Genomic DNA, 26230 nt, shown 5'->3' with positions numbered 1-26230 from the left:
TGGGTGCTGTGAACTGATATTCTCTTTATTCTGCCTCTTTCCCTGCCAACAGCCCGAATACAGGTGCTCAATAAATCAATCAAAACTCCAGACTAGTAGACATTATGATCTATTCTGACTGTTCTGGGTGGCAAACAACTCTTCCCTGGCTCACTGCCCAGTATCCTGGCATCATGTGGCTCCTATAAAGGCAGTAGCTCCAAGCATGTCACAAAGAGGGCCCAGACTCCATTAAACCACCACCTGCTCCCCAAGCCACCCCTTCTGCCATGAAGCTCCTGCTCCTGGTCTTTGCATCCTTTGGATTCCTGGGAACTCCAGGTAAAATGGATTGAGAAAGAGAGAGGAGGGTTAGGGGCCAGGAACTCTAGCAGATCTGGTTGACAGATCTGGTGGCAGACAAACCAGGTTGAGGCTTGGAGGCACTCTAAGGTGGGGAATCTCTCAACATTCACCACCAGCCTCAATACCCTGTACCCAGTCACCACCCTATATACGACAACCTTATACAAAAACCAGTACTCCAAGCTTTTTTCCCGTTCTAAAACAAGAGTCAGCCTCAACCTGGTACAAAATATCTTTCTTTCACTTTATGTGAGCTCCCTATATCTAAACTCCTAAGATGCTGAGAAGGCATCTCTCTCTGCCATTTACCTTCTTTAAGATCACCCCAGGGTTAGTGCTTGGAGGAGAGACTGAGCCTGGGAGGAAATCACAGGGGTCCCATTCCTGTGCCCAACACAGTGCTGGCAGGCAGAGCAGAGAGACCCCTCAGAGGGCAAGTTCACACAGGATGGCAAACAAGTTGCTCAGCTTGAGCCCTGGGGTGAAGACAGCATGCAGAGCCAGAGAGAGAGAAAGCAGAAAGCCAGGCAATGGCTGTGCAGAAAACCAGAGGAGGAGGGTTCTCAGAAAATGCCAGTGCTGAGGTGATGGCAGATGGAGCTGAGACAAAGCCCTCAGATTTAACCAGGAGGTGGCCCGTGGTGTCAGGCAGTGTATGAATGCACAAATACCCTGTCAGTAGCAACCACTACTTTCCCTTTAATGCCTTGGGGAATGACTGGGCCTTTTTTTTTTCTTTGTCCTGGGTTGACTGATATTTAGTTTCATATTCCCTGAGAACAAATGAGGCAGAAACACCATATAAGTGGAGACTGTGGAGTAAGAAGAGCCCCAATTCCCACTTTTAAGTGTTCAAGTTCCTTCCTGACATGAAAACCTGACTCCCCACACCCTGATTCACGCATACATTCTGCATTACTGGTGACAGCAGAAGTGCAGGCTTTAACTAGAGGCAAAGTTGCAAAGACTGGCGGAGAGAAAGCTCCTTAGAGTTCCCAGAGGCCAGCAGTCAAGGCAAGTTCTTTCTCCTCTTCCCTGCCTTCCCACCTCTCACTTGCCGGCTATCTCAAGCCCACTCAGAATAAAACCCCAATCACTCCTATATAGCCCTGACCCCTGGGAAGTCCCGGGGCTGCTTCTACCCTTAACTTCCGCTCCTGTCCTCTCCTCTGCAGCCAGTGGGGGCTGGGCAAGTTGTGCACGCTCTTACCCCGGACACTGCAAGATGTACTGCGACTCCCTGGAAAGATCCGTATTCATGTGTGACAGGTACAAACTGTGCTGTGTCAAAGACCTCTTAAGGACCATCTCGCCACCTCCCGTCCGCAAACCTAAGGACCCCTGCAGAAAACCTACAAGAAGACAAAATAAGGAGCATCAAAAGGGTGTAACACCAAAACCACTGTCATTTCCAGGTATTCAATATGGCTATGGTATCCCTACAAAAGGCTGAGGTTCCCTCCTTCTGCAGCTCCAATTTATGACCCATCTCAAAGCTCCTCTTGTATATCACTCTGTCACTCACTGAATAAACCCTGGAGTTTGTATCAATCCTATGCAAATGACTGCCCTGTCCACTCATCCACTGGGTTTGTGTCAGTTTGGGGCCTCCAAGAGCGGACGTCCAGGCGGAATTAGACATGAAAAGATTCATGAGGGGGAAACACCTGTGACAGAGGAAGGTGAGGAGCAGGAGGAGGCAGGAGGGCCTTCAGACTGCAACGCGGGTCTGATACCTGTAAAAGGATGGGGACAGGATGGGAGAGGAGAAGCCTGACATCGCAGATCTAAGGCTAATGGAAAGGCTCAAAGCAAGGCTCACCCCCTCAGAGGAGCTCCACCCAGGGCAAAGATCACCAGGCTCCGGCGCCTGGGTGGCTCAGTTGGGCAACTGCCATCGGCTCAGGTCATGATCCCAGAGTTCCAGAATCGAGTCCCGCATCGAGCTCCCAGCTCCACGGGGAGTCTGCTTCTCCGTCTGACCTTCTCCCCTCACATGCCCTCTCTCACTGTCTCTCTCTCAAATAAATAAGTAAAATATTTTTAAAAAAAGATCACCAGGCTCTTGCACAGCATGGAGCATAGCCATGGGCTGCAAGCAGCCCCCAGAGAACGAGGCCTTGGGGTGAATGTTACTGTAGATGTACAAGCAGGGCAGCTGGAGGCTCTCCACAAACCACACTCTCACAGCAGCTTCTCTTGAAGGGAGGTCTGAGAGGGGCACCTCCATGGCTGCCCAAAGCATGAGGCAGGAAAGGAAAGGGCTTCAAGTGTATGTTTTGGTCAACCATGTAGACTGACTGATGACGCATTCATTTATTCATTTGTGTAATAAAATGGACACAATACATAGATCCAGCATTGGTAATATTCTCTGCAGTGATGCCGGTGACTCCAACGTGCCCATCCATGACATAAAATTGGCATAACCCTGTTGCAAAGCCAACTGGAGATAAGAACAAAGAAACAGAACTTCTATTTGTTTAATCCAGTTAACATTACTTCTAGGAATCTATTCCTTAAGTTGTTCAAAAAAAAGCAAAAAGGCACAAAGGTGTTCAATGCAATGTTATTTAAAATTTCAAGAAGGATGGGGCGCCTGGGTGGCTCAGTGGATTAAGCCGCTGCCTTCGGCTCAGGTCATGATCTCAGGGTTCTGGGATCGAGCCCCGCATCGGGCTCTCTGCTCTGCAGGGAGCCTGCTTCCTCTTCTCTCTCTGCCTGCCTCTCTACCTACTTGTGATCTCTCTCTCTGTCAAATAAATAAATAAAATCTTTAAAAAAAAAAAAATTTCAAGAAGGGACGCCCTGGGTGGCTCAGTTGGTTAAGCCGCTGCCTTCCGCTCAGGTCATGATTCTGGGGTCCTGGGATCGGGTTGGTCCCACATCCGGCTCACTGCTCAGCAGGGAGCCTGCTTCCTCCTCTCTGCCTGCCTCTCTGCCTGTTTGTGTGTACTCTCTCTCTCTGACAAATAAATAAAATCTTTAAAAAAAAATTTTTTTTCAAGAAAATGGGAAAACTCTAAATGATGAAATATTTTATACTAATGATGTGTATAATTATGGACAAATGGAAATACTTATAGAATACAGTACATATTAATAACATTATCCGAAATAGCACTTACACTACAGTTGCCGTTAGGTCAAAATATCTCTTCAAGTGACACAATGAAAGTCATAAAAATTATGACTTTTTTTTTTAATTGGAAAGCAGAATTATACACAAGTTTCCTTTTACATACGATGTCCACTAATTTTGTGTAACATATATGTGACAGATGCCAAATTCCACCCAAGAGAAACAAACCAGAACACTCAGGCCTAAACAATTCCAAGCAATCCTGGAAATTAGCTAACCATACAAAAAACTTAAATACCGATTCCCTACCTCATACCTCAAACCAAAATTAATTCCAGATGGTTTAAAAATAACAGTGTGAAAAATAAAGTATTAAAAGATTATAGAGTTAGGGGCGCCTGGGTGGCTCAGTTGGTTAAGTGTCTGCCATCAGCTCAAGTCATGATTTCAGAGTCCTGGGATGGAGCCCTGCCTTGGGCTCGGTGCTGGGTGTGGAGACTGCTTGGGATTTTCCCTCTCCCTTGCCACCCTCCACCCTCTCTGCTCACATGTGCACGTGCACAGTCTCTCTCTTTAAAAAAAAAAAAAAAAGATTAGAAAAAAGATTATATAGCTAAATATTTAGTTTGGGAGCCAGGAAACTCTAAATATGGCAATAAAAGAAAAATTCATGTAAAATTAAGCTGATTAGATAGCATAAAACATTAAACTTCCATGTCGAAAAATATCATTTTGAAACATATCCATATCATTGCCTATATAAACAGTTTTCTTCTTTTGATTTATGAGTACTATTCTCTTCTTTATGATTTATGAATACCACAATTTATTTATCCAGATTTGTTGATGGACATTTGGGTTGTTCCCAGTTTGGGGTAATTTACAAATAAAGCTTCTAAGAACATTCACATACAAGTCTTTGTATGGACCTATGCTTTGGGGGCACCTGGGTGGCTCAGTGGGTTAAAGCCTCTGCCTTCGGCTCAGGTCATGATCCCAGGGTCCTGGGATCGAGCCCCATATTGGGCTCTCTGCTCAGCAGGGAGCCTGCTTACCCCCTCTCTCTCTGCCTGCCTCTCTGCCTGCTTGTCATCTCTATCAAATAAATAAATAAAATCTTTTAAAAAAAAATGGACCTATGCTTTCATTTCTTTTACATAAATACCTAGGAGTGGAATGGCTGGATCACATGGTAGGTGAATGTTTAACTTTTAAAGAAATACCAAACTGGTCCCCAAGATGCTTGTGTCATTATATGTTCCCACCATCAGTACAGGTTCCACTTGCTCATTCTCACCAGCACTTGGTATATAGTCAGTCTTTTTAGTTTTGACCTCTCTAATAGGTGTGTAGCAGTATCTCCTGTGGTTTTAATTTATACTTCTTTAATAGGTAATTACCCAAAAAGAGTATTCTGTATAATTCCATTTGTATAAAATTCTCCAAAATTCGAAGTAATTGCTAATGACAGAAAGCAGACCAGTGGTTGCCTGGGAATACGGAGGGTGTATGGAAAGGACTGGAGAGAGGAATTACAAAGGGGCATGAGGATACTTTGAGGTGATGAATGTGTTCATTACCTTGATGGTGGTGATGGCTTAGCAGCGGTATACATAAGGCAAAAACTTACTAACTTGGACACTTTAAATGTGTACAGTTTATTATATGTCAATTAATCCTCAAAAAAAGCTACTAAAATAAAATAAACGTCAAAGTGAAACAGAAAAATTAAAATATCATAAATACTTAAAAGGCAAATGACAAAGTGAGACATATAGATGAAGTAATGATGCCCTAAAAATATAATAAGTTAACATAATATAAGAAGGAAAACATGAGGGGCACCTGGGTGGCTCATTCGGTTAAGCGTCTGCCATCAGTTCAGATCATGATCTCAGGGTCCTGGGATGGAAACCCATATAGGGCTCCCTGCTCCTAGGGGAGCCTGCTTCTCCCTCTCCCTCTGCCCACTTTTCCCCGAGCCTGTGCATGCGCTCTCTCACTCTCTCTGTCGAATAAATAAATAAAATCTTTAAAGAAAAATAAAAAATAAAATTTTAAAAAGAGAAGGAAAACATGAAACTCCCAGTGGAAAAATGGATAAGTGATATGAACTAGAAATCTAACTGCCTAACATGGCCAAAAAACATGAGGAAAATAATATTTTACTGGAACCAAATAAATGCAAATTAAACAAATATATATATATACATACACACACACACACACACACACACACACACACACATATATATTAGCTTATTACTCAACCATAAAAAAATGAAATCTTGTCATGTGCAACAATATGAATGGACCTAGGGGTTATTATGCAAGTGAAGTAAGTCAGACAGACAAGGATCATATGATTTCACTTATACATGGAATCTGGAAAACAAATGCATAAACAAAAAACAAAAAGAAAAGACAGAAACAGTAATAAATACAGGAAATAAACTGGTAGTTGTGGGGTAGGAAGCAAAAATAGGTGGAAGGGATTAAAAGTTACAGACTTCCAGGGCGCCTGGGTGGCCTAGTTGGTTGGGCAACTGCCTTCGGCTCAGGTCATGATCCCAGGGTCTTGGGATCGAGTCCCCCATCAGGCTCCCAGCTCCATGGGAAGTCTGCTTCTCCCCTGACCTTCTCCCCTTTCATGATCTCACTCTCTCTCAAATAAATAAAACCTTAAAAAAAAGTTACAGACTTCCAGTCATAAAACAAACTTCCAGGACGAAAAATATAGTATAGGGAATATAGTCAATAATATTGTAATAGTAGGACGATGCTATTATAACTTATGACAGAGAGTAACTACACTTCTCATGGTGAGCACTGAATAGTGGATTAACACCCCACCGGTATGTCATATCCCTGAAACTAATATGATATTACATGTCAAGTATACTTCAGTTAAAAATAAATAGAGGGGCGCCTGGGTGGTTAGTTGGTTATGCATCTGACTCAATTTCATTTCAAGTCATTATCTCAGGGTCCTGGGATGGAGCCCCGTGTCAGGCTCTGTGCCACAGAGCCTGCTTGAGATTCTCTCTTTCTCTCTCCCTCTGCCCTTTACCCCACTCGTGCATTCTTTCTCTCAAAAATAATAATAAATAAATAATTTTTAAAATAAACAAATTATTAAAATTTTCAAAACAAATACATGCAAATTAAAACTACAATGAGATCTCATGTTCTTATCGATGGGATTGTCAGATATTCAAAAGATATGCAAACCCTTAGGACACCTGGTTGGCTCAGTTGGTTAGGCTGCTGCCTTCAGGTCAGGTCATGATCCCAGGGTCTTAGGATTGAGTCCCCCATCAGGCTCCTTGCTCAGCAGGAAGCCTGCTTCTCTCTCTGCCTCTGCCTGCTTGTGCATTCTCTCTCTCTCTCTCTCTCTCTGACAAATAAATAAATAAATAAATAAAATCTTAAAAAAGATTTGCAAACCCAAGTTTGTTATGTATAGACAGGAACAAGTCTTGTCATCAGACACTCCTATTTAGGAATAAATGGGTAAGTCGGGAAGACGTTTAGCTACCCTTTTCAAAAACCCCAGAAATGTTCATGTTTTTTGGCTCAGAGCCTCTGATTCTTTTTAAGGATTTTTTTAAATATTTTATTTATTTATTTGACAGACAGAGACCACAAGAAGGCAGAGAGGCAGGCAGTGAGAGAGGAGGGGAAGCAGGCTCCCTGCTGAGCAGAGAGCCCGATGCAGGGCTCGATCCCAGGACCTTGGGATCATGATCTGAGCTGAAGGCAGAGGCTTTAACCCACTGAGCCACCCAGGCGCCCCTCTTTTTAAGGTTTTATTTATTATTTGAGAGAGAGAGAGAGAGAGCACACAAGCAAGGGGAGTGACAGAGGAAGAGGAAGAGGTAGGATCCCCCACTGAGCAGAGAGCCCCATGTGGGGCCTGATCCCAGGACCCTCATATCATGACCTGAGCCGAACGTAGACGATTAACCAACTGAGCCACCCACGCATCCCCTCAGAGACTCTGATTTAAGGAATGAATATATTCCAAGGAAATAAGAACCATGTTTGTTTGTTTTTAAGAATCCACATTTTTTAATGTATTGTACAAACATAATCCTAACAGCATGATTAGAAGAGTATAAACTGGAAACTGTCTAAATGTCCAGGAATGAGAGGTGTTAAATAAATAGATATATTCACAACGTGTAATGCTATGCATCCTTTAAAAAGGATAAATTTAGAGCTTTATTCAGTCATACAGAATGAGTCCAACTGTGTTATTCATTCAAAGAGCACTAGAAAAATCACAGTGATCCCATTTTATAGCAAAGATGCATGTGCATGCACAAACAGGTACCCAAAATTCTGGGTGGGCTTCTATCAACAGCTATTATTTTTGTTCCATGACCTTCTCAAAAAAGAAATGCAAGCCACTGGGTGGCTCAGTGGGTTGAGCCTCTGCCTTCGGCTTAGGTCATGATCCCAGGGTCCTGGGATCGAGCCCTGCATCGGGGGCTCTCTGCTCAGCGGGGAGCTGCTTCTCCCTCTCTCTCTGCCTGCCTCTCTGCCTACTTGTGATCTCTTTCTCTCTGTCAAATAAATAAATAAATCTTTAAAAAAAAAATGCAATGCGTCCCAAAGTAGATTCAGTTCCACAATGCAGTCATGAGAAAAAAAATGTTTTACTAAAGCTTTTGTAGGGAAATACAGAAGACTTTTTCCATCATCCTATCCAACAAATCTTCACAACCATTCCTTTTAAAAATCCTTGCTTTTTTTCCAAGTTCTTTTTCAGTCACTGACACCTCAGCCCACAAGCCGTGGGGCTTGGCAGTCACTCCACTCCTCCATTCATAAGGGATCTTTCCCATGCCTTGGATTCCCAACACACTCCCTATAATTTCCCCACATTCCCCACTCCCTACATGAAGGCCGTTTTGCCCTCTCGCTGCTTCTTTCATTCACCACCTTCCGTCCCTAACCAAGTCAGCAGAAAATGACCTTTCTTAGCACTTAATCTCTTTAGAAAATAGCATAAGATTCCAAGTGAATTACTTCTCTATCATCATAAAAACATTTCTGATAGCAAGAGGCTGTAAATGTATATTCGAAGAGATGGGATCAGAAAATGCTATTATTTATATGTGTAATGTTTCTACTTTCTAATTTTTATACAGTAAACAAAATACCGACAAAAATGGAAGCATGATAATTATAAAGCGTATCACAACTCGAACTGGCAAAACATTTTCCAGTTTCCTACTCATTTCCTCACTCTCTGTCAAGGATTCACCGGGATCCATGGGGCACAACAGCTAGAAATGGCCAAAAACATTTTTTGAATAAACCGTTTTTAATAAACCATTTATATATCTATGTAAATTAGATATATAAATGGTTTATTCATTATCTTCCTGTTATTCCAGATAATTAAGAATATAACTATAATAATGTGAAATCTTAAAAAAGTAAATTACTGAGATACAGATAAAGGATTGGTGGTTGGGAGGGAGGGGTGAGAGGGATCGAAGGTACAAACTTTAAATTATAAAATAAATAAGTCCTGAGATGTTATGTATAGCATGATGACTATAATTAATAATACTGTATTATATATTTGAAAGATGCTTTAAAGTATGCTAGAAACTAATATATGTCATTTATAACTTAATTTTAAACTATATAATAATTATAAAAAGAAACACTTGATTGGTACACAAAAATTAGGCTAATTGCTTCTTTAAAGCACAATACCAAAATTACTTATGGTGCTACCAATGGTGAACCATCAAAGGATGAGATACAACCCCTGAAAAAGATAGGATACTACAGCTTTTTTCTACTCCCTTTACCTACAGTGCATGAAGGGGATCCTAGAGAACATACTGTGTAGTATTTCTACTTGAAAAGTTTTTCCCACCCAGAATGTCTCTCCTAAAATTTCTTCTAGGGGTGCCTGGGTGGCTCAGTGGATTAGGCCGCTGCCTTCGGCTCAGGTCATGATCTCAGGGTCCTGGGATCGAGCCCCGCATCAGGCTCTCTGCTCCGCAGGGAGACTGCTTCCTCCTCTCTCTCTGCCTGCCTCTCTGCCTACTTGTGATCTCTCTCTCTGTCAAATAAATAAATAAAATCTTATAATAAAAAAAAAACTGTTTAAAAAAAATTTCTTCTAAGTAAATGACCTTCAATTCTATTAGAAATCAATATATCAAGTACAGAAAGCAAAAAAATAAGGACATGGAAAATTTTTACCAATTAACAAACTTGGAAGTAATTAAACATAGGTCATTCTGCATGACTAGAAAAAAAAAGTTTCTTTCCAAAAACCTGTAGGCGATTCACAAAAATTGGCAAAGTCTTTTTATTTTTTTTTATTTTATTTATTTATTTGACAAACAGAAATCATGAATAGGCAGAGGGACGAAGAGGCTCCCTGCTGAGCAGAGAGCCCAATTTGGGGCTCAATCCCAGGGTCCTGGGATCATGATCCAAGTGGAAGGCAGAGGCTTTAACCCACTGAACCACCCAGGCATCCTGGCAAAGTCTTTTTAGATTGTAATCTAAATTTTTAAAAATAAAATTAAAAGCAGAAATTAAACACTTCACAGTCTTTAGAACAAAATACGATGAGAAATTAATATAAAGAGAAAGCCAAATGTCTGCTCTGGAGAGAGTATGAAGAAAGAGCTGCTGGATTCACGGACACGGAGGAGCTGAAAGCCACTCTAGAAGGACTGAAAAGAGCCCCTATTGATCTAGAAGACACCTGGTTCCTTTCCCCCTCTCCACTTCAATTGGCCTGCCAGCCAGGCTTTGATTTCCTGGGCAGAAGATGAAAGAATTCCTTCCTGTGGTAGTCAAGGATACCAAAGAAATCTGGGGAGGTGGGAGGACTGTTCTGCATCCTGATTTTGGTGATAGTTAACACTCAGACAACTGTATACCCAAAAGAGTCCATTTTATAATATCATAATTTTTGAAATTAAAAAGCAAAATACACAGTTATGAAAAATATCATGGGGGGGAGAAACTTCTTTGATATACTGGAACAATTAAGAACTTTTTTTTAAGATCTTATTTATTTGAGAGGGAGAAAGAGTGAGAGATTATAAGCGGGGAAGGGGGAGAGGGATAGAGAGAAGCAGGCTCCCCCCGACACAGGGCTCAATCCCAGGACCCTGGGATCATGACCTGAGCCGAAGGCAGACACCCAACCAACTTAGCCACCCAAGCGCCCTGAGAACTTTTAATTTTTTTTAATTTTTTTAATGAACATATAATGTATTATTAGCCCCAGGGGTACAGGTCTGTGAATCGCCGAGTTTACACACTTCACAGCACTCACCATAGCACATACCCTCCCCAATGTCCATAACCCCACCAGAGAACTTTTAATTTTAATCAACATGGCCTTCTTATAAAATAAAATTTCAATACAAAATATTAAAAGGTAAGTACTCAAGAACTATAACTTAAACTTCTACATATACCTTCAGCAAACAATTCTCCTATGAAAAGACAAGGATTCTTCCCTTCCCTTTTCCTCTCTCTTTGTCATTTTGCTACAGGGAACTGAAACAGTAATTGTGAGGAGCAAGAATGCTCGGAAAGATGAACCCAGAGCTCTAAATATGCTTGGTCGCAATCACTATTTTAATAGGTATGTGCTTAGCTAGTCCCTGTTTCTTTGCCAGGTTTTTTTTTCCTTGCAAAGAAGAAAAATAACTCTGAATCTTGTTTCAAGGGTAATTGTATGATGATTGTATTTTTGGCCAGGAAGGAAAGGAGAGAGGGAGGGAAGGGAGAAGGAGGGGGTAAAATATGTTAAGAGGTTGTACTATTAATCCACTTCAAGGCGTTTTTTAATCAATAAAACCAAAATGCTCTTATGAAATTGAATTGTCCTTAATATTCCATCCTTCAGTATAATCGTATTCACAGAAGAAACTGAACTTACGAGTTATCAAACTACAAATTGGCAGCAAGTCATGAAACCAATAAAATAATGTATATACCATGGCATCATGCCCAGAAAAATGGCACAGTAGCTAATTTCAAAGCATTCTCTTCTAAAGCAGAAATACGGAGGTTTTTTTAAAGTAAAATGCTTATTCTCCTTTTAAAAAGACTACATTCTATGGCCCTGGTTTGTAAGTTGCCGAAAAAAGAATGAACCACCACTCTTCTAACGCAGCTTATATAGGGACTGATTTTTTAAATATTTTTAATGTTTTTATTTTTAAGTAATCTCTACAGCCAACATGAGGCTCTAACTTACAACCTGGAGATCCAGAGTGGCGTGCTCTGTCGAATAAGCCAGACAGGCACCCCGATTTTTAGATTTTAGTAATTATTATCTTATTTCCAAATGTAAAGGCAAATAATAAAGTGTGCGAAATAATCACACTGTAAATGTTGGTATTTCTCAGCGCGTTAGTGTGCTCAGGCTACTCTAACAAAATCCCATAGACTGGTTTAAACGACAGAGGTCTATTTGCTCACAGTTCTCGAGGCTGGAAGGCGCCGATCCTGGGCTGGCAGGGCGGGTTTCTGGAAGGGCTCTGCCGGCTTGTGGCTGCCAGTCCTTCCCCTGTGCCCTCACGGGGCAGACAGCGAGCTTGGCTCCGGGGTCTCTTCTAACTAGGACACTAATCCCAAGGATTAGAACCCACCCTTGTAGCCTCGTTTATCCTTAACCACTTCCTCAGAGGCCTCACCTTCAAGTACAGTCACATAGCAGACTCGGACGGCGACACACTGTTGGAGGAGGTCATCGAAAGGACCTGAGGGCAGGTTGACCCCGGGACTGGACCTGGACGCTTGGACGTCCCCCACCCCCTGCCGCGGGCTTGGAACGTTCGTTCCGCCTACCAACGCCGCAGCCGGAGCCATTTTCAAGGACACAGCTTTGATAGAGTACGGTACACCACCTGGACCAGGGCGTTGCGGAACGGGTAAGGCCCAGAGCAAGCCTCAGAGGTTAGTTTCCTCGCTTACTGAAACTGCCACCTACCCATCTGGGGTGGTATGCCTCTTTTGGGGGGTCTCCCCGGCCCTCTGTGTGGGGGGCGGGTTCCAGATCCTCCCCTCCCTTGCCCTGGGAATTCCTCAGTTTGGGAACCAACACCTGTGAATCTTGGAGGGGGACATAAACATTCAGTGCCTGCCCCTCAGTTTTGGACTTTCAATACTTAATTTTACCAATTAGCAAAAAGACAAGTTGACAAATAATCGTAATTGTTTTGATAAAATGAATATAGACATGCTTCAATTCCCTTATAATGATGCATTGATTACAGAATGTCAAAAGTTTTGAAAATACAGAGATGGCACGTTTTGTTGTATTTTTTATTAGATTTTTATACTAAAGAAAACTGCTGATAACATTTTAATTCCCTTTGCTTTTCTATAAAGCATTAGATCTTTCATTACCTATGACGACACTTGAGGATACGCAAATGTAATAATATAAACATGGGTTTTGCGATACGCAAAATTTTAACATTACTCCCACCCCAAGATTTCTGTCCCTGGGTTATTCAATCAACTACTGATCTAAGTACAACTATGAAGGGATTATGCAGATGTAATTAAAGGCTTAAGTCAAAGTGGCCTTAATTTGTGGAGATTATCCATAAAGACCTGATCCAATCAGGTGAGTCCTTCAGAAGCATTTTTCTTTTCTTTTTTTTTTTAAAGATTTTATTTATTTATTTGATAGACAGATTGCAACTAGTCAGAGGCAGGCAGGGAGAGAGAGGAGGAAGCAGGCTCCCTGCTGAGCAGAGAGCCCAATGTGGGGCTTGATCCCAGGACCCTGGGATCATGACCTGAGCTGAAGGCAGAGGCTTTAACCCACTGAGCCACCCAGGCGCCCCAGAAGCATTTTTCTCTGGCTGGTATGAATAATGAACTAACGACTTACAACTTGGTTCGTATACAAAAACACCCAGGTTATACTATAAAATTATGTGAATTAGAATTCCACTCAAATTTTATGAGATTTAACAAAATAATTTTTTTAAAATTTTCTTTATTTATTAGAGAGATGGAGAGAGAGCACAAGTAGACAGAGCAGCAGGCAGAGGGAGAGGGAGAAGCAGGCTCTCTGCTGATCAGGGATCCCTATGCAGGGCTCGATCCCACGACCCTGGAATCTTGACCCCAGCAGAAGGCAGCCACTTAACCGATTGAGCCACCCAGGCGCCCCCAAAATAAATTTTTTAAAGATTTTTTAATGTATTTATTTGACAGAAAGACATAGTGAGAGAGGAAACACAAGCATGGGGAGTGGGAGAGAGAGAAGCAGGCTTCCTGGTGAGCAGGGAGCCCCAGGAAGTGTGGCTGGGTCTCACATGACCTGAGCAGAAGGCAGATACCTAACAACTGAGCCACCCAAGCAATCCCAAAATAACATTTCTATGGTAATTTTTAGCATTAATATTATTTGCATGAGATATTATATTGTCTGCTATTTTCAAATGCCTTTTGGAAAGTTAATACACTGGTAAATACCCACGTATATCTAAAGACTTTTTATAATTGGTGTTTAATTCTAAAGCTATCAAATTTAAAAAGTTGAAAGAAAAAAAAAGTTAAAAGGATATACTGTCACCCTATAGTCTCTGTGTAAGTTTTTGTTGTTGTTGTTGTTTAAGATTTTATTTATTTGGGGCACCTGGGTGGCTCAGTGGGTTAAGCCTCTGCCTTCCGCTCAGGTCATGATTTCAGGGTCCTGGATCGAGCCCCGAATCGGGCTCTCTGCTCAGCGGGGAGCCTGCTTCCCAACTCTCTCTCTGCCTGCCTCTCTGCCTACTTGTGATCTCTCTCTCTGTCAAATAAATGGATGAAATCTTAAAAAAAAAAAAAAAGATTATCTATGCTTTTAAAAAAAAGGTTTTATTTATTTATTTGACAGAGAGAGATAGCAAGAGCAGGAACACAAGCAGGGGGAGTGGGAGAGGGAGAAGCAGGTTCCCCGCCCAGCAGGGATCCGGCTGTGGGGCTCAATCCCAGGACCCTGGGATCACAACCTGAGCTGAAGGCAGACACTTAACAACTGAGCCACCCAGGCACCCCATGTCTGTTTAAGTTTTATTGGTACAAATAGCCCAAATAAAATGCCTTGACTTTTCTGAACTCCAAAATAAAATAGTCCATTGTAGGTATTATCTTAATAATATGTTTAAATTAGACTTAATTGTGTTTTTAATGAATATTGTTTTCAAGTTTTAAATAATGTTACAATTTAAACATAGTTTGATATGACAATGCTGATAACATTAAGATGGTAACAGGACGTACTAAAATTTAAGGTAATAACAGAAGTGGAGTCTCCTGGTTGGCTCAGTTAGTAGAGCATGTCACTGGATCTCTGATTGTGAGTTCAAGCCCCATGTTGGGAATAAAAAAAAAAATAGGGGCACTTGGGTGGCTCAGTGGGTTAAAGCCTCTGCCTTCGGCTCAGGTCATGATCCCGGGTTCCTGGGATGGAGCCCCGCATCGGGCTCTCTGCTCAGCGGGGAGCCTGCTTCCTCCTCTCTCTGCCTGCCTCTCTGCCTACTTGTGATCTCTCTCTCTCTCTTTGTCAAATAAATAAAAATCTTTAAAAAAGTAAAAAAATAAATTAAAAAAGAGTAGCAAGTTATAAGTGAGAGGAAGAATAAAAAATTCAGAAATGAGAAAAGTGATTGAAAAGCTTTAATATTTGGATTTTTTTTTTATTAGAACCAATAGTTTGGGTGCTCATTTTTTTCAGGGAAAAAAGCCTAAGTAAGCTTCCCACAATGGACAACCACAGATTGCCTGCACCTTCTGACCACATGAAATGTCGTCATCTCCATATCCGTTTTTACAGCTACAGCCTTGGTAACAGGGTGGCTGAAGGTGAGATTGCAGCTCCCAGAACAGAAAGCACACTCGGCCCTTTTTTCCCTACTGAAGAAATGATAATCATCTTTTTTCACGGGAAAAGTGACAGAACTAGACTAGCTTTCACCCAAACTAATTTCTTTCCCTCCCGGGTCTGCCTCTACACTACATCTCCTGGTCTTCTTGCACCTCAGGGAGTCATGTGACTGAGTTCTGGCCAAGGACATGTAGGAGGAAGTGATTAATGCCACTTCCGGGTGACCTGGAAACTCCTCCTGTGTAATATGGCCTCTTCCATGGAATAGCCTCCAGGAGGCTGGTGATACCAGGGAGACCTTGATCACCACATGTTGAAGATGGCAGGGTCTCCATCAGCTTGGGTCCCTAAATGACTACATGGAGGAGCAAGCCACCCCTCACACTGTGGAATGGGGTGTCTGTGAGAAGTGAACTATTAGGTGACAAGGCTGAATGGGGGAGTTTGTTACATGAGCTAATGTTACCACAACTGATACCAAAATATAAGACAAGAAATAGAAACACAATATTTGTAGTACTGACCTCTCCCCTGTCAAGGAAAAGAGATTTCACATCACAGGCACTAAGATGATCTAGACATAATAGAAAAAAGTCACCTTGATCACCAGTGAGCCACATCAGTCTTCCCAGGGTACTAGCTAGGTAGATTCTATAGTTTGTCTATAAGTCATTTATCCAAGTAAAATAGTATTTCATGAAGAGTGGCTAGTACAGCCCACAGTTCCATGGCACAAGCATTTTTAACTTGAAACAACCATTATACTTCAAAATTGCTTTAGATGTACTTCCCATTTCATCACACAGAATATTAAAAAGATGTTTTCCCTAGGAAAGAAAATATTCTTCCTCTATACTTCAAGCTCTTCTGGCTGAACCAAGAATTAAATTCACATGAGATAAGGCAACAGGAGGGGAAAAAACCCAAGATTTTATTACATGTGCACAGAAACCCATATTGAAATTGAGACCTAAAAAAATGACCAAGGCCTGCAGTTTTTATACATTTTAGACAAACAATAAACTTGTGACTACTTGACAGGATATAGAAAACAGGTGTTTGGGAGCTTTAATTAGTAGAGAATTCTAAGCAGAATTTAGACTAAGGTAGTAAATTAGAGGGAAAAAAGTTTCCTTCTAAGTTCTCTTTATTTTTTTATGGTTTTTTATTTTTATTATATTTAATTAGCCAGCATATAGTACATCACGAGTTTTTGGTGTAGTGTTCAACGATTCATTAGTTGTGTAATACACCCAGTGCGCATCACCACACATGCCCTCCTTAATACTGATCACCCAGTTACTTTGAAGTCCTTGTCTCTCGGGCACCTGGGCAGCTCAGTTGGTTATGTGTCTGCCTTCGGCTCAGGTCATGATCCCAGGGTCCTAGTATCAAGCCCCACATCAGGCTCAGTGGGAGCCTGCTTCTCCCTCTGCCTCTGCCACTCCCCCTGCTTATGCACCCATTCTCTCTCTCTCTCTCAAATAAACAAATAAAATCTTTTTTAAATAAATAAATAAATAAAATGTCTTATCTCTGATGATAGTTTTTTTTTTAATTTTTTGTATAGGGACAGTATCTTTCACATGGGAGATTTGTTTCCTGCTTTCAGGGGGACAGAGGAGAGTCTGAGTGTCCTTGCACCATCGTTTCTTTCTTTCTTTCTTTCTTTTTTTAGATTTTATTTATTTATTTGACAGGGAGAGAGCACAAGCAGGAGGAGCTGCAGGCAGAGGGAGAGGGAGAAGCAGGCTCCCCACTGAGCAGGGAGCCCAACATGGGACTCAATCTCAGGACCCTGGGATCATGACCTGAGCGGAAGTCAAACACTTAACCGACTGAGCCACCCACGTGACCCAGAACCACTGTTTCTTAAGTAACTTTTATTTAAAACAATCAATATGCCAAAATGGCAAATTTGGAAGCATCCTGCCCTTGGTCCCCATAGTACTCAAGGGATGAAGTTCGATTAAAATTATAATTTTCATTAAGGATGTTCTTAAGTGGGGCACCTGGGTGGTTCAGTCAGTTAAGTACCTGCCTTCACCAAAATCTTGGACATTATAAAATATATAAAAATTAAAATGATGTCTTGGACTTCAGATTGTAGAAGTATAGAATTTATAATAGACTTGTGTTTGAAAAAAATTGGGGACTCTAAAAAGGTTATAAATAGAATATGGGAAACCTTCTTTATTGTCAAGCTTAAATCCAGCTTCATACAATAGAAAAATCCAAAAGGGTTTAAGCAGTATGGATGTTTATTCCTCTCTTATGCAGAAGACTTGTGCAGAAAGCAGTTCAGGCATTAGTTTCACAGGGCCACTATGTCATCACCAACCCAAGTTGCTAATTTGCTGCTTCACCATCCTTACTGAAGAGCTTCCATACTCAAGGTCATCTCATGGCACAAAATAGGTGCTGGGCCTCCAGCCATCATGTTTTTGTTTCAAAGAACAGAAGGAATGGGAGAGGACCTCACCTTTAGGAAACATTCCCAAAACTCCCACACAACATTTCTACTTACATACAATGGGCCAGAACTTAGTCCCATGGCCATACCAGCTCTTTTTTTTTTTTTGCCTTTTTTTTTTTTTTTTTTTTTTGAGAGAGAGAGAGAGAGAACGAGAAAGTGAGCATGAGAAGGGAGAGATCAGAGGAAGAAGCAGACTCCCTGCTGAGCAGGAAGCCTGATGCGGGACTCCATCCTGGGACTCCAGGATCATGACCTGAGCCGAAGGCAGTTGACCAACTGAGCTACCCAGGTGCCCCATGGCCATACCAGCTTTAAGGGAAGCTAGAAAATATTGTCTTTATTCTTAGAGGCAATATGTCTTTAAAATGTGGATTTCTGGTGCTCGCTTCGGCAGCACATATACTAAAATGTGGATTTCTGGACGATTGGGCGGCTCAGTGGGTTAAAGCCTCTGCCTTTGGCTCAGGTCATGATCCCAGTGTCCTGGGCTCGAACCTCGCATCAGGCTCTCTGCTTGGCAGGAAGCCTGCTTCCTCCTCTCTCTCTCTCTCTCTGCCTGCCTCTCTGCCTACTTGTGATCTCTGCCTGTCAAATAAATAAATAAAATATTTTTTTTAAAAGTGGATTTCTGTTACTAAAAAAGAAACTTCTAGGTAGAATGGTGGATGGGTGAGGGAAACAGAAAGTACTTTAATACACTTTAAATATATACAATTGTATTTGTCAATTATACCTCAATAAAGCTGAGGAAAAAATTAAAGCAAGATCTTGAAGAGATATTTGCACACCAATTTTCATAGCAGCATTATTCGCAATAGCCAAAAGGTGTAACCAACCCAAATGTGCACTAACAGATGAATAAGAAAACAAAATGTGGCATATATTTCCAATAGAATATTACTCAGCCTTAAAAAATAAGGAAATTCTGGCATATGCAACAATGTGGATGAACCGGGAGGACCCCGGGCTAAGTGGGAAAAAGTTGCAGAAAAGACAAATTGCCTATGATTCCACTCATCTGAGGTATCTGGAGTAGTCGAATTCATAAAAACAGTAAGTAAGGGGCGCCTGGGTGGCTCAGTGGTTAAGCCGCTGCCTTCGGCTCAGGTCATGATCTCAGGGTCCTGGGATCTAGCCCCGCATCGGGCTCTCTGCTCAGCAGGGAGCCTGCTTCCTTCCCCTCTCTCTGCCTGCCTCTCTGCCTACTTGTGATCTCTCTCTCTGTCAAATAAATTAAAAAAAAAAAAAAAAGAGTGAGCTAATATTAAAAAAACAGTAAGTAAAATAGCAGTTACCTGGGCCCTGGGAATGGGAAAATGCAAAGTTGTGACTTAATGGGTATAGTTTCAGTTGTACATGTTGAAAAAGTTCTGGAGACTAGACGCACAACAATGCATGTAAACCTAAAACGACTAAACCACACACTGAGAAATGGTTAAGATAGTCAATTTTATCTGTTTTTTTTACCACAATTAAAAACATAGAATTCATAATAAAAGAAAAAGTCATGGAAATAAGATGGACGGATGGACGGATGGGGGATGGACAGATGGACAGACATGGTAAAGCAAGTACAGTCCATTGTTGAGATAGAATCTTGGTGGTGGGGCAAGGGTGCTCTTTTCACTGCGCTGTATGTTTGAAATGTTTCCTCAGAAGGGGTTGGGGAAATGAGCCTCGTATTAAATGAAGGCTTGGAATGAGCTAACCGCTTGGGTTTTTTCTCGCTCGAGAGCATCTTTTCCTTTCAAGTCAGAGAGAGTTTGAAGTTCTTCCAAGGCACTTAAGGTGCTTTCCTTCCGCCTCCTGCACAGCTGCCTTTGATCACTGTCCCTGAAACCTTACTTAATTTGAAGACGTCATGGCTGCCATGAAGGAGAAAAAGCTGTCACTGTATCTTAGAGATAGAAAGAAACTTTCCCTGACCTGGCATTCAGTCTCTGCCAGGTCCCATCCTCAGAGCCACTTTACTCAGACAAAGGTCCCTCCAAGAGGGACCCAACCTGCAGCCTACGAACAAAGTTCGTCCCTCCTGATATTTTTAGCAAAGAATGTGGGGCCTCAGTTTTGCCCCTGTAACTCTTCGGGCTCTTTAGCTAGCAAATAATTTTTAAAATTTGGCACGAATATGCAAAAATGAGCTCACTAGAGCAATGCAAACCAGAAGAGAATGTTCCAGCCGTTTTTCAAGCTCTTCTCCCACAGTCTCATTTATCGGTCAAATAACATGATGAAAGCAGTGAACGAGGTGACATTTCCCCGTGTTTGTGCCCTTCGTCATCATCCAGTGTGTCCCGAGGCTATGAAACGCAGTACAGGAATCCATTCATTTGCATAGAATCAGATGGTAGAAATGCAGGCTGGTGGCATAATTCTGATGAAGAATGTAGTCAGCTGCTTCTGCAAATCAAAAAGAAAAAAAAGGGGGATTTCAGGACTAAGAGACTCAATCTGGTCAGCTGCAGTCAGTACAAGATATCTAATTCGTGGGGCCAAATGTGAGGTTCCTTGTCCTAAAATTATTAAGAATTTCAAGATAGTTACAGCAGAATATTAAAGCAAGCAAAGAGTTCTTTTGAGTATGGGGACCTATGTAACTGCATAGGTCACACACCCATGAAACCAGCCCTGGGTCCCATGGTAAATAAGGTAATTATTTTTACTGATGTGACAAAACATCAGAATAATTTGAACTTGAAGCTGTTGGATGATGAGAATTGCTCCTTTCTTCAAGGCAGTACTGATATTCCCACTAAGTGAGGCATGCAAATTGAGCAAATAAAAACATCTAGGAACTGCATTTATTTCCCATTTTCCAAGCTCCCTGACCTTGCTAGAATGGGCACTTAGCACAGACACAGAGTAGGCATGTACTATTTTTTTAAGTAGGCTCCACGCCCAACGTGGGGCTCAAACTTACCATCCGAGATCAAGAATCACACGTCCTAATGACTGAACCAGCCAGGCAACCCCTAGGCATGCAATATTGATTGAATTAATCACAGAATTTAAAAACTGTAAAGCCGTATTTCCAGAACTCATTCATGTATTATGATAAATAAGGATTATCTTAAACTTATGCATCTTCCTTTTCCTAAGACGGCGAGGCTTAGAAAGTGCCGTTAACCAGTCCTCTTATTCTCTTGATGTATTTCAAAGTAAAATCTGGGCTTAAATACAAAAAGGAGCAATTAAACTACATATCAGTCAACACTCTTCAGGTACTTTATTGGCTCACCCAACTGAAAGACGAGGCACAATCATCCAGGCTGTCGGCGAGGGCTCACATGATGTCATTAGAACCCACCTTCCTTTCCCCTCTGGTGCTAATATCCACCTCCTGCTGTGCTGGACTCATTGGCGAGCTACGTGTACATGGTGGCTCCAAGCAGCTGCAATTACCCACCAACTGCAACAGGAAACCCAGTAGGAAAGAGAGCAACACAAATAGATGTCCAAGACCTGAACCTCAGCACACCTGATCGGTCTTACTTCGGTCTTGTGTCCATCTCTAAATCAGTCAATAGCTGGGGTGGATAGAATACTCTGAGTGCCTTAGTCCTGATCATGAATCTCACCCCCAAGGGGCGCCTGAGTGACTCAGTGGGTTAAGCCTCTGCCTTCAGCTCCGGTCATGATCTCAACGTCCTGAGATCAAGCCCCACATCGGGCTCTTTGCTCAGCGGGGAGCTTGCTCCCCCTACCCCTGCCTGCTGCTCTGCCTCCTTGTGATCTCTCTCTCTCTCTGTCAAGTGAATAAATAAAATCTTAAAAAATAAAAAATCTCACCCCCAAATCTAGAAACAGAGCCAGCTTCTGCAGGGACTGAGAAAGGAGCCAGCGTGGATTCCCCAAATGGAAATTTCAGAATTGTTCACAGGAAGCAGAGTAGCTTCCTGCTGGTCCATCGCAAGCAGAAAGCAAGCTACCCATACCGTGAAGATACTGCATCCCTGGAAGCTTAGAGACGGGACACAAGTCAAGAACCATCCTGAAGTTTCTGGCTGTGTTTCAGTGTTCCGGGCTACAGGTCTAAGTGCGACCCTAAAAGCATTTTTTTTATTTTTTTGCTCCTTTACACAACTGAAATTAAAGCTGAGAGCCAGCATTAGGTACATGAGTCTAGAGTCAAACCGAGGTACACCCAGACAGAGTTACCCTGCGGTTCTCCAAAATGGTTCACAACTGTGAGTGCTGTTCAGATTTGTTTCTACTTTAGAATTGTTTTTGCTGTAAACATCTAAAAAGAGAAAATTGTTCAGTCGATGTAATACCGGTATTCTCTCACTGACTTGTTCAAAATGACCCCAGCCATCACTATGAACATTTATGTTAAACTTATGTAAATGGCTATTTAAACACTTTTAATCCATATTTTTAATGTGCTTCTACTAAAAAAAAAAAATCCACACAGCCCTAAGATGTCAACTAGTAATAAGCACACCACCATCTTCAACAGTGAGAGCTTGCTTCTGTTGACCTTCCTTCTTGGCATCCTCTCCCCTATTGATCCCCCTACGCAAATCCTGGTTTGCCTAAGACAGAGCTCTGCTGAAATTCCCTGAGTACAGGGGCCAACTCAGAGCTAGTTACAATGATGCACTTTCATAGGAGATGGAGGTAATTGAACCCCACTTAGGTGGCAGGTGGGCTGGGCACCAGGTGCTGCTGCTTGCTTGCTTCCTTGCTTGCTTGCTTGCTTGCTTGCTTGCTTGCTTTTAAGTGAATGCTACTGCATTCTGAGACCATTGACAGGTTCAACCCAACCAGTACAAAAGTTGCACAAAAAGCTTCTGCAATGTTTGGCACAGGGACAAGCCTCTGTGAAGATGAGGGACAGCTTGGAGGTTCCAGATGTTCTGCTCATTGCCCTGGTTCAATGGGAGGGCAGGACGAAACACCCTGGTCCTGTCATCAGAAGCTCAAGACTGGTGAGAGTCTTATACTGCAGAATGCTGGCCTCCTCACTCTATTTTGCCTCCTCACTGCACCGTTCTCCCCGGGTGGGGGCTTCGTTTCCATGATGACGCAAGTGTCAGTGCCGGAAACCTGGCTTTACACCAGCAGAGCCAGTTCACCCAGTCAGTAATTTAATAAATATTTGTTGAGCACCAACTATGTGCCAGGAACTGCTCCCCACGCCAGAAGTAGCAATGAACCAGAATGACAAATTGCTTCCCTTATGGTTGACGGACTCCAAGAACAAACATAAAAGCAAGTAAACTAATGTGTGATGTCCAGCAGTAATCGGTGCCATTGATGAAGTAAAGCAGGGTGACGTGATGGGAAAGAAACTGTAATCGGTGCCATCGATGAAGTAAAGCAGGGTGACGTGATGGGAAAGAAACTGTAATCGGTGCCATCGATGAAGTAAAGCAGGGTGACGTGATGGGAAAGAAACTGTAATCGGTGCCATCGATGAAGTAAAGCAGGGTGACGTGATGGGAAAGAAACTGTAATCGGTGCCATCGATGAAGTAAAGCAGGGTGACGTGATGGGAAAGAAACTGTAATCGGTGCCATCGATGAAGTAAAGCAGGGTGACGTGATGGGAAAGAAACTGTAATCGGTGACATCGATGAAGTAAAGCAGGGTGACGTGATGGGAAAGAAACTGTAATCGGTGACATCGATGAAGTAAAGCAGGGTGACGTGATGGGAAAGAAACTGTAATCGGTGCCATCGATGAAGTAAAGCAGGGTGACGTGATGGGAAAGAAACTGTGGTCAGGCAAGATCTCTATGAGGAAAGAAATTTGAACTACGAGCACATGATAAGCTGGCCTCTTGAAGACTGGAGACGAGCATTCAGACCAGGGGACCAGCCAGTGCGAGAGAGTGAGCTAGAAATGAACTCGTTTGATGGATAGAAGGAAAGCTGGTGGAACTAGAAGTAGAGACAGGAGAAGAAAGGAAAGGGATGAGGCAGGAGGCATGGAGCAGGCAGGAGCATTGGGCACATAACACAGTCGTCCTGCTCACCACGCTAATGGTGAGCATGATCGGTTCCAACGGTGAACTCTAGAGTAAAAAGTGTCATTAACGATTTACAAACCGGGGATCCATTCCCAGAGAGCCCGCCCTTAATTAATTTTACTGGCCCTTTGCCGCCATCTGCTGGCGACATTCGGTATGCCCACGCCACCGTCAACACCGGCTTACTAGGAAGGAGCCGGATGTGGGACTCGATATCAGGACCCTCAGATCATAACCTGAGCCAAAGGCAGACCCTTAAGCAACTGAGCCACCCAGGCGTCCCTAGAATGGCTATTATTTTTAAAAAGGAATAAAGGGGGCGCCTGGGTGGCTCAGTGGGTTAAGCCGCTGCCTTCGGCTCAGGTCATGATCTCAGGATCCTGGGATCGAGTCCCACATCGGGCTCTCTGCTCAGCGGAGAGCCTGCTTCCCTTCCTCTCTCTCTGCCTGCCTCTCTTGTGATTTCTCTCTGTTAAAAAAAAAAAAAAAGGAATAAAGGATGGAAGGAAGGAGGGAGGAGAGACGAAGAGAGGGCAAGAAGGAAGGGAGGGAGGAAGGGAGAATGGAAGGACAAAACAAGTGTTGAGGATATGGGAAACTGGAACCCTACGCATCGCTTGAGGAACTGTAAAGGGGTGCAGCCACTGGGGAAAAAATTGGTGGTTCCTCAACAGTTAAACAAAAAATTACCATATAATCCATTAATTCCACTGTAGATATATACCAAAAGAACTCAAAGCAGGGTCTCAACCCGATACTCGTACACCCAAGGTCATAGCAGCATTATTCACACCAGTTAAAAGGTGGAAACAACCCAGGGGTCCACGAGCAGAGGAATGGATAAATAAAACATGATGTATCTGTACAATGGAATATTACTCCTTAAAAAGGAATGAAATTCTGGTCCATGCTGCAACATGAGGGAGTCTTGAAAACATTGTGCTAAGTGCAATAAACTGAACACAGAAGAACTATTGTATGGTTTCGCCTATATGAAGAACGTAGAACAGGCAAATTCACAGAGAAAGAGAGGAAAACAGACATGACGGGGCCCGGGATGGGGAGGAGGGAATAGTGGGAAGTTATCATCTAATGGGGATGGGTTTCTCTTTAGGAAGAAAAAAAAAGTTCTGGAGATAGACAGTAGTGATGTTTACACAATATTGTGTGTGTACTTATGGCCATTGAATCGTACACTCAAAATGGTTACAATGGTCAATCGTATGTCATATATATATATATACACATATATATATATATATATTTTTTTTTTAACCACAATTTTTAAAGGCCCTTTGAAGAAAGGAAGCATGTGACTCACAGATCCACTTAGCCAGCTGAGCAGAAGTCACAAATCACAAGGGACAGGAGTCTCCAGGAAAGCTACATGGAGATGAATGGAGTGAATTCCTATGACATGCACCAGAGTCCCAAAAGCTTACTGGGGGTGTCAGGTCAGCAGAAACACTGCCAGCTGAGAATGAAAGGGACAGAGACGAAAGAAGACAAAAAAATAAAAGCAGGACACCAACCTCCAAAAGCCTCTAGGCAGGAAATAGGTTGGTGGAACTACAAAAAGGTACTATCTGGCATCAAAGAGGGGAAAATGACAGTGAAAGCGAAGTCTCAAGCCCAGAGGATTATTCGAGGCCTAGACAGCAGATGAATCTGGAAATAGCTTGGGACCAGTGACTCCTTTTTTCCTTTCATTTTCTCCCTTTTTAATGGAAAAGCCTATAAATTTAGGTACCCTATGTCCACCCCACCACTGTATTTTGGGAGCAGGTAACCTGTTTCTTGAGTTTCTTAGACCCACAGGTGGAAAGACATTGTGCCCCATGATGAGTTATTCCCAGATCCTCCCTCTAGCTAGTTCAGATGATGAGATAGGGGCCCTTTGAGCAGATGAGATTCAGATAAGAATTTTTTGCTTTGAGTTGATGCTATCACAGGATGAGACTGGACAAGGTGAATATGTTTTGCATGTGGGATGGATGTGAATCTTTGGAGTCCAGAAGGCAGACTGGGGCAAGCAGAAAATAGCCCCCTAGAGATGTTCACATCCTCTCTCCAAGTGTGTTATGCTACAGGACAAAAAGGAATTACGATTGCAGTTAAAATTAAGTCGCTAATCAGCTGACCTGGAAAAAGATCACCCCGAATTATCCTGATGGATACAAGGTCCCAGAGCCTTTAATAGCCGAAGAAGAGGGCAGAAGAGGAAGCCACAGTGACAGGAGATGGACTTGACCTGCTGTAACTTGTCCTGGGGGTGGAGCAGCAGCCGCACACCAAGGAATACACGCAGATTCTAGAATCTTCCTCTAGAGCCTCTGCTCTAGAACACAGCCCTGCTGACACCTTGATTTTAGCCTTTTGAGATTTGTGTCAGACTTCTGACCTACAGAACTGGAAGATTAAAAAGAATTGTGTTGGGGCACCTGGTGGCTCAGTTGGTCAAACATCT

General features: G+C 42.5%; 1 protein-coding gene across 1 annotated transcript; it reads left to right on the top strand.

The window, feature by feature from the left end:
• Nucleotides 1-269: 269 nt before the first annotated feature.
• On the top strand, nt 270-1798 carry DEFB132 (defensin beta 132). Its single transcript, XM_045980562.1, has 2 exons — nt 270-321; nt 1521-1798. Exons 1-2 carry the CDS (start codon nt 270-272, stop codon nt 1796-1798), a joined length of 330 nt encoding a protein of 109 aa, XP_045836518.1.
• Nucleotides 1799-26230: the final 24432 nt, after the last annotated feature.

This window comes from Meles meles, chromosome 16 (assembly GCF_922984935.1).
Source record: "Meles meles chromosome 16, mMelMel3.1 paternal haplotype, whole genome shotgun sequence".
Taxonomy (NCBI): domain Eukaryota; kingdom Metazoa; phylum Chordata; class Mammalia; order Carnivora; family Mustelidae; genus Meles; species Meles meles.
This window is presented reverse-complemented; position numbering and strand designations above follow the sequence as displayed.

Excerpts from the sequence above, each read along its gene's own strand:
- DEFB132 (XM_045980562.1), top strand. The coding sequence starts at position 270 with ATGAAGCTCCTGCTCCTGGTCTTTGCATCCTTTGGATTCCTGGGAACT. Across the intron at positions 322-1,520 it reads TGGATTCCTGGGAACTCCAG|CCAGTGGGGGCTGGGCAAGT; the intron begins GTAAAATGGATT and ends TCTCCTCTGCAG.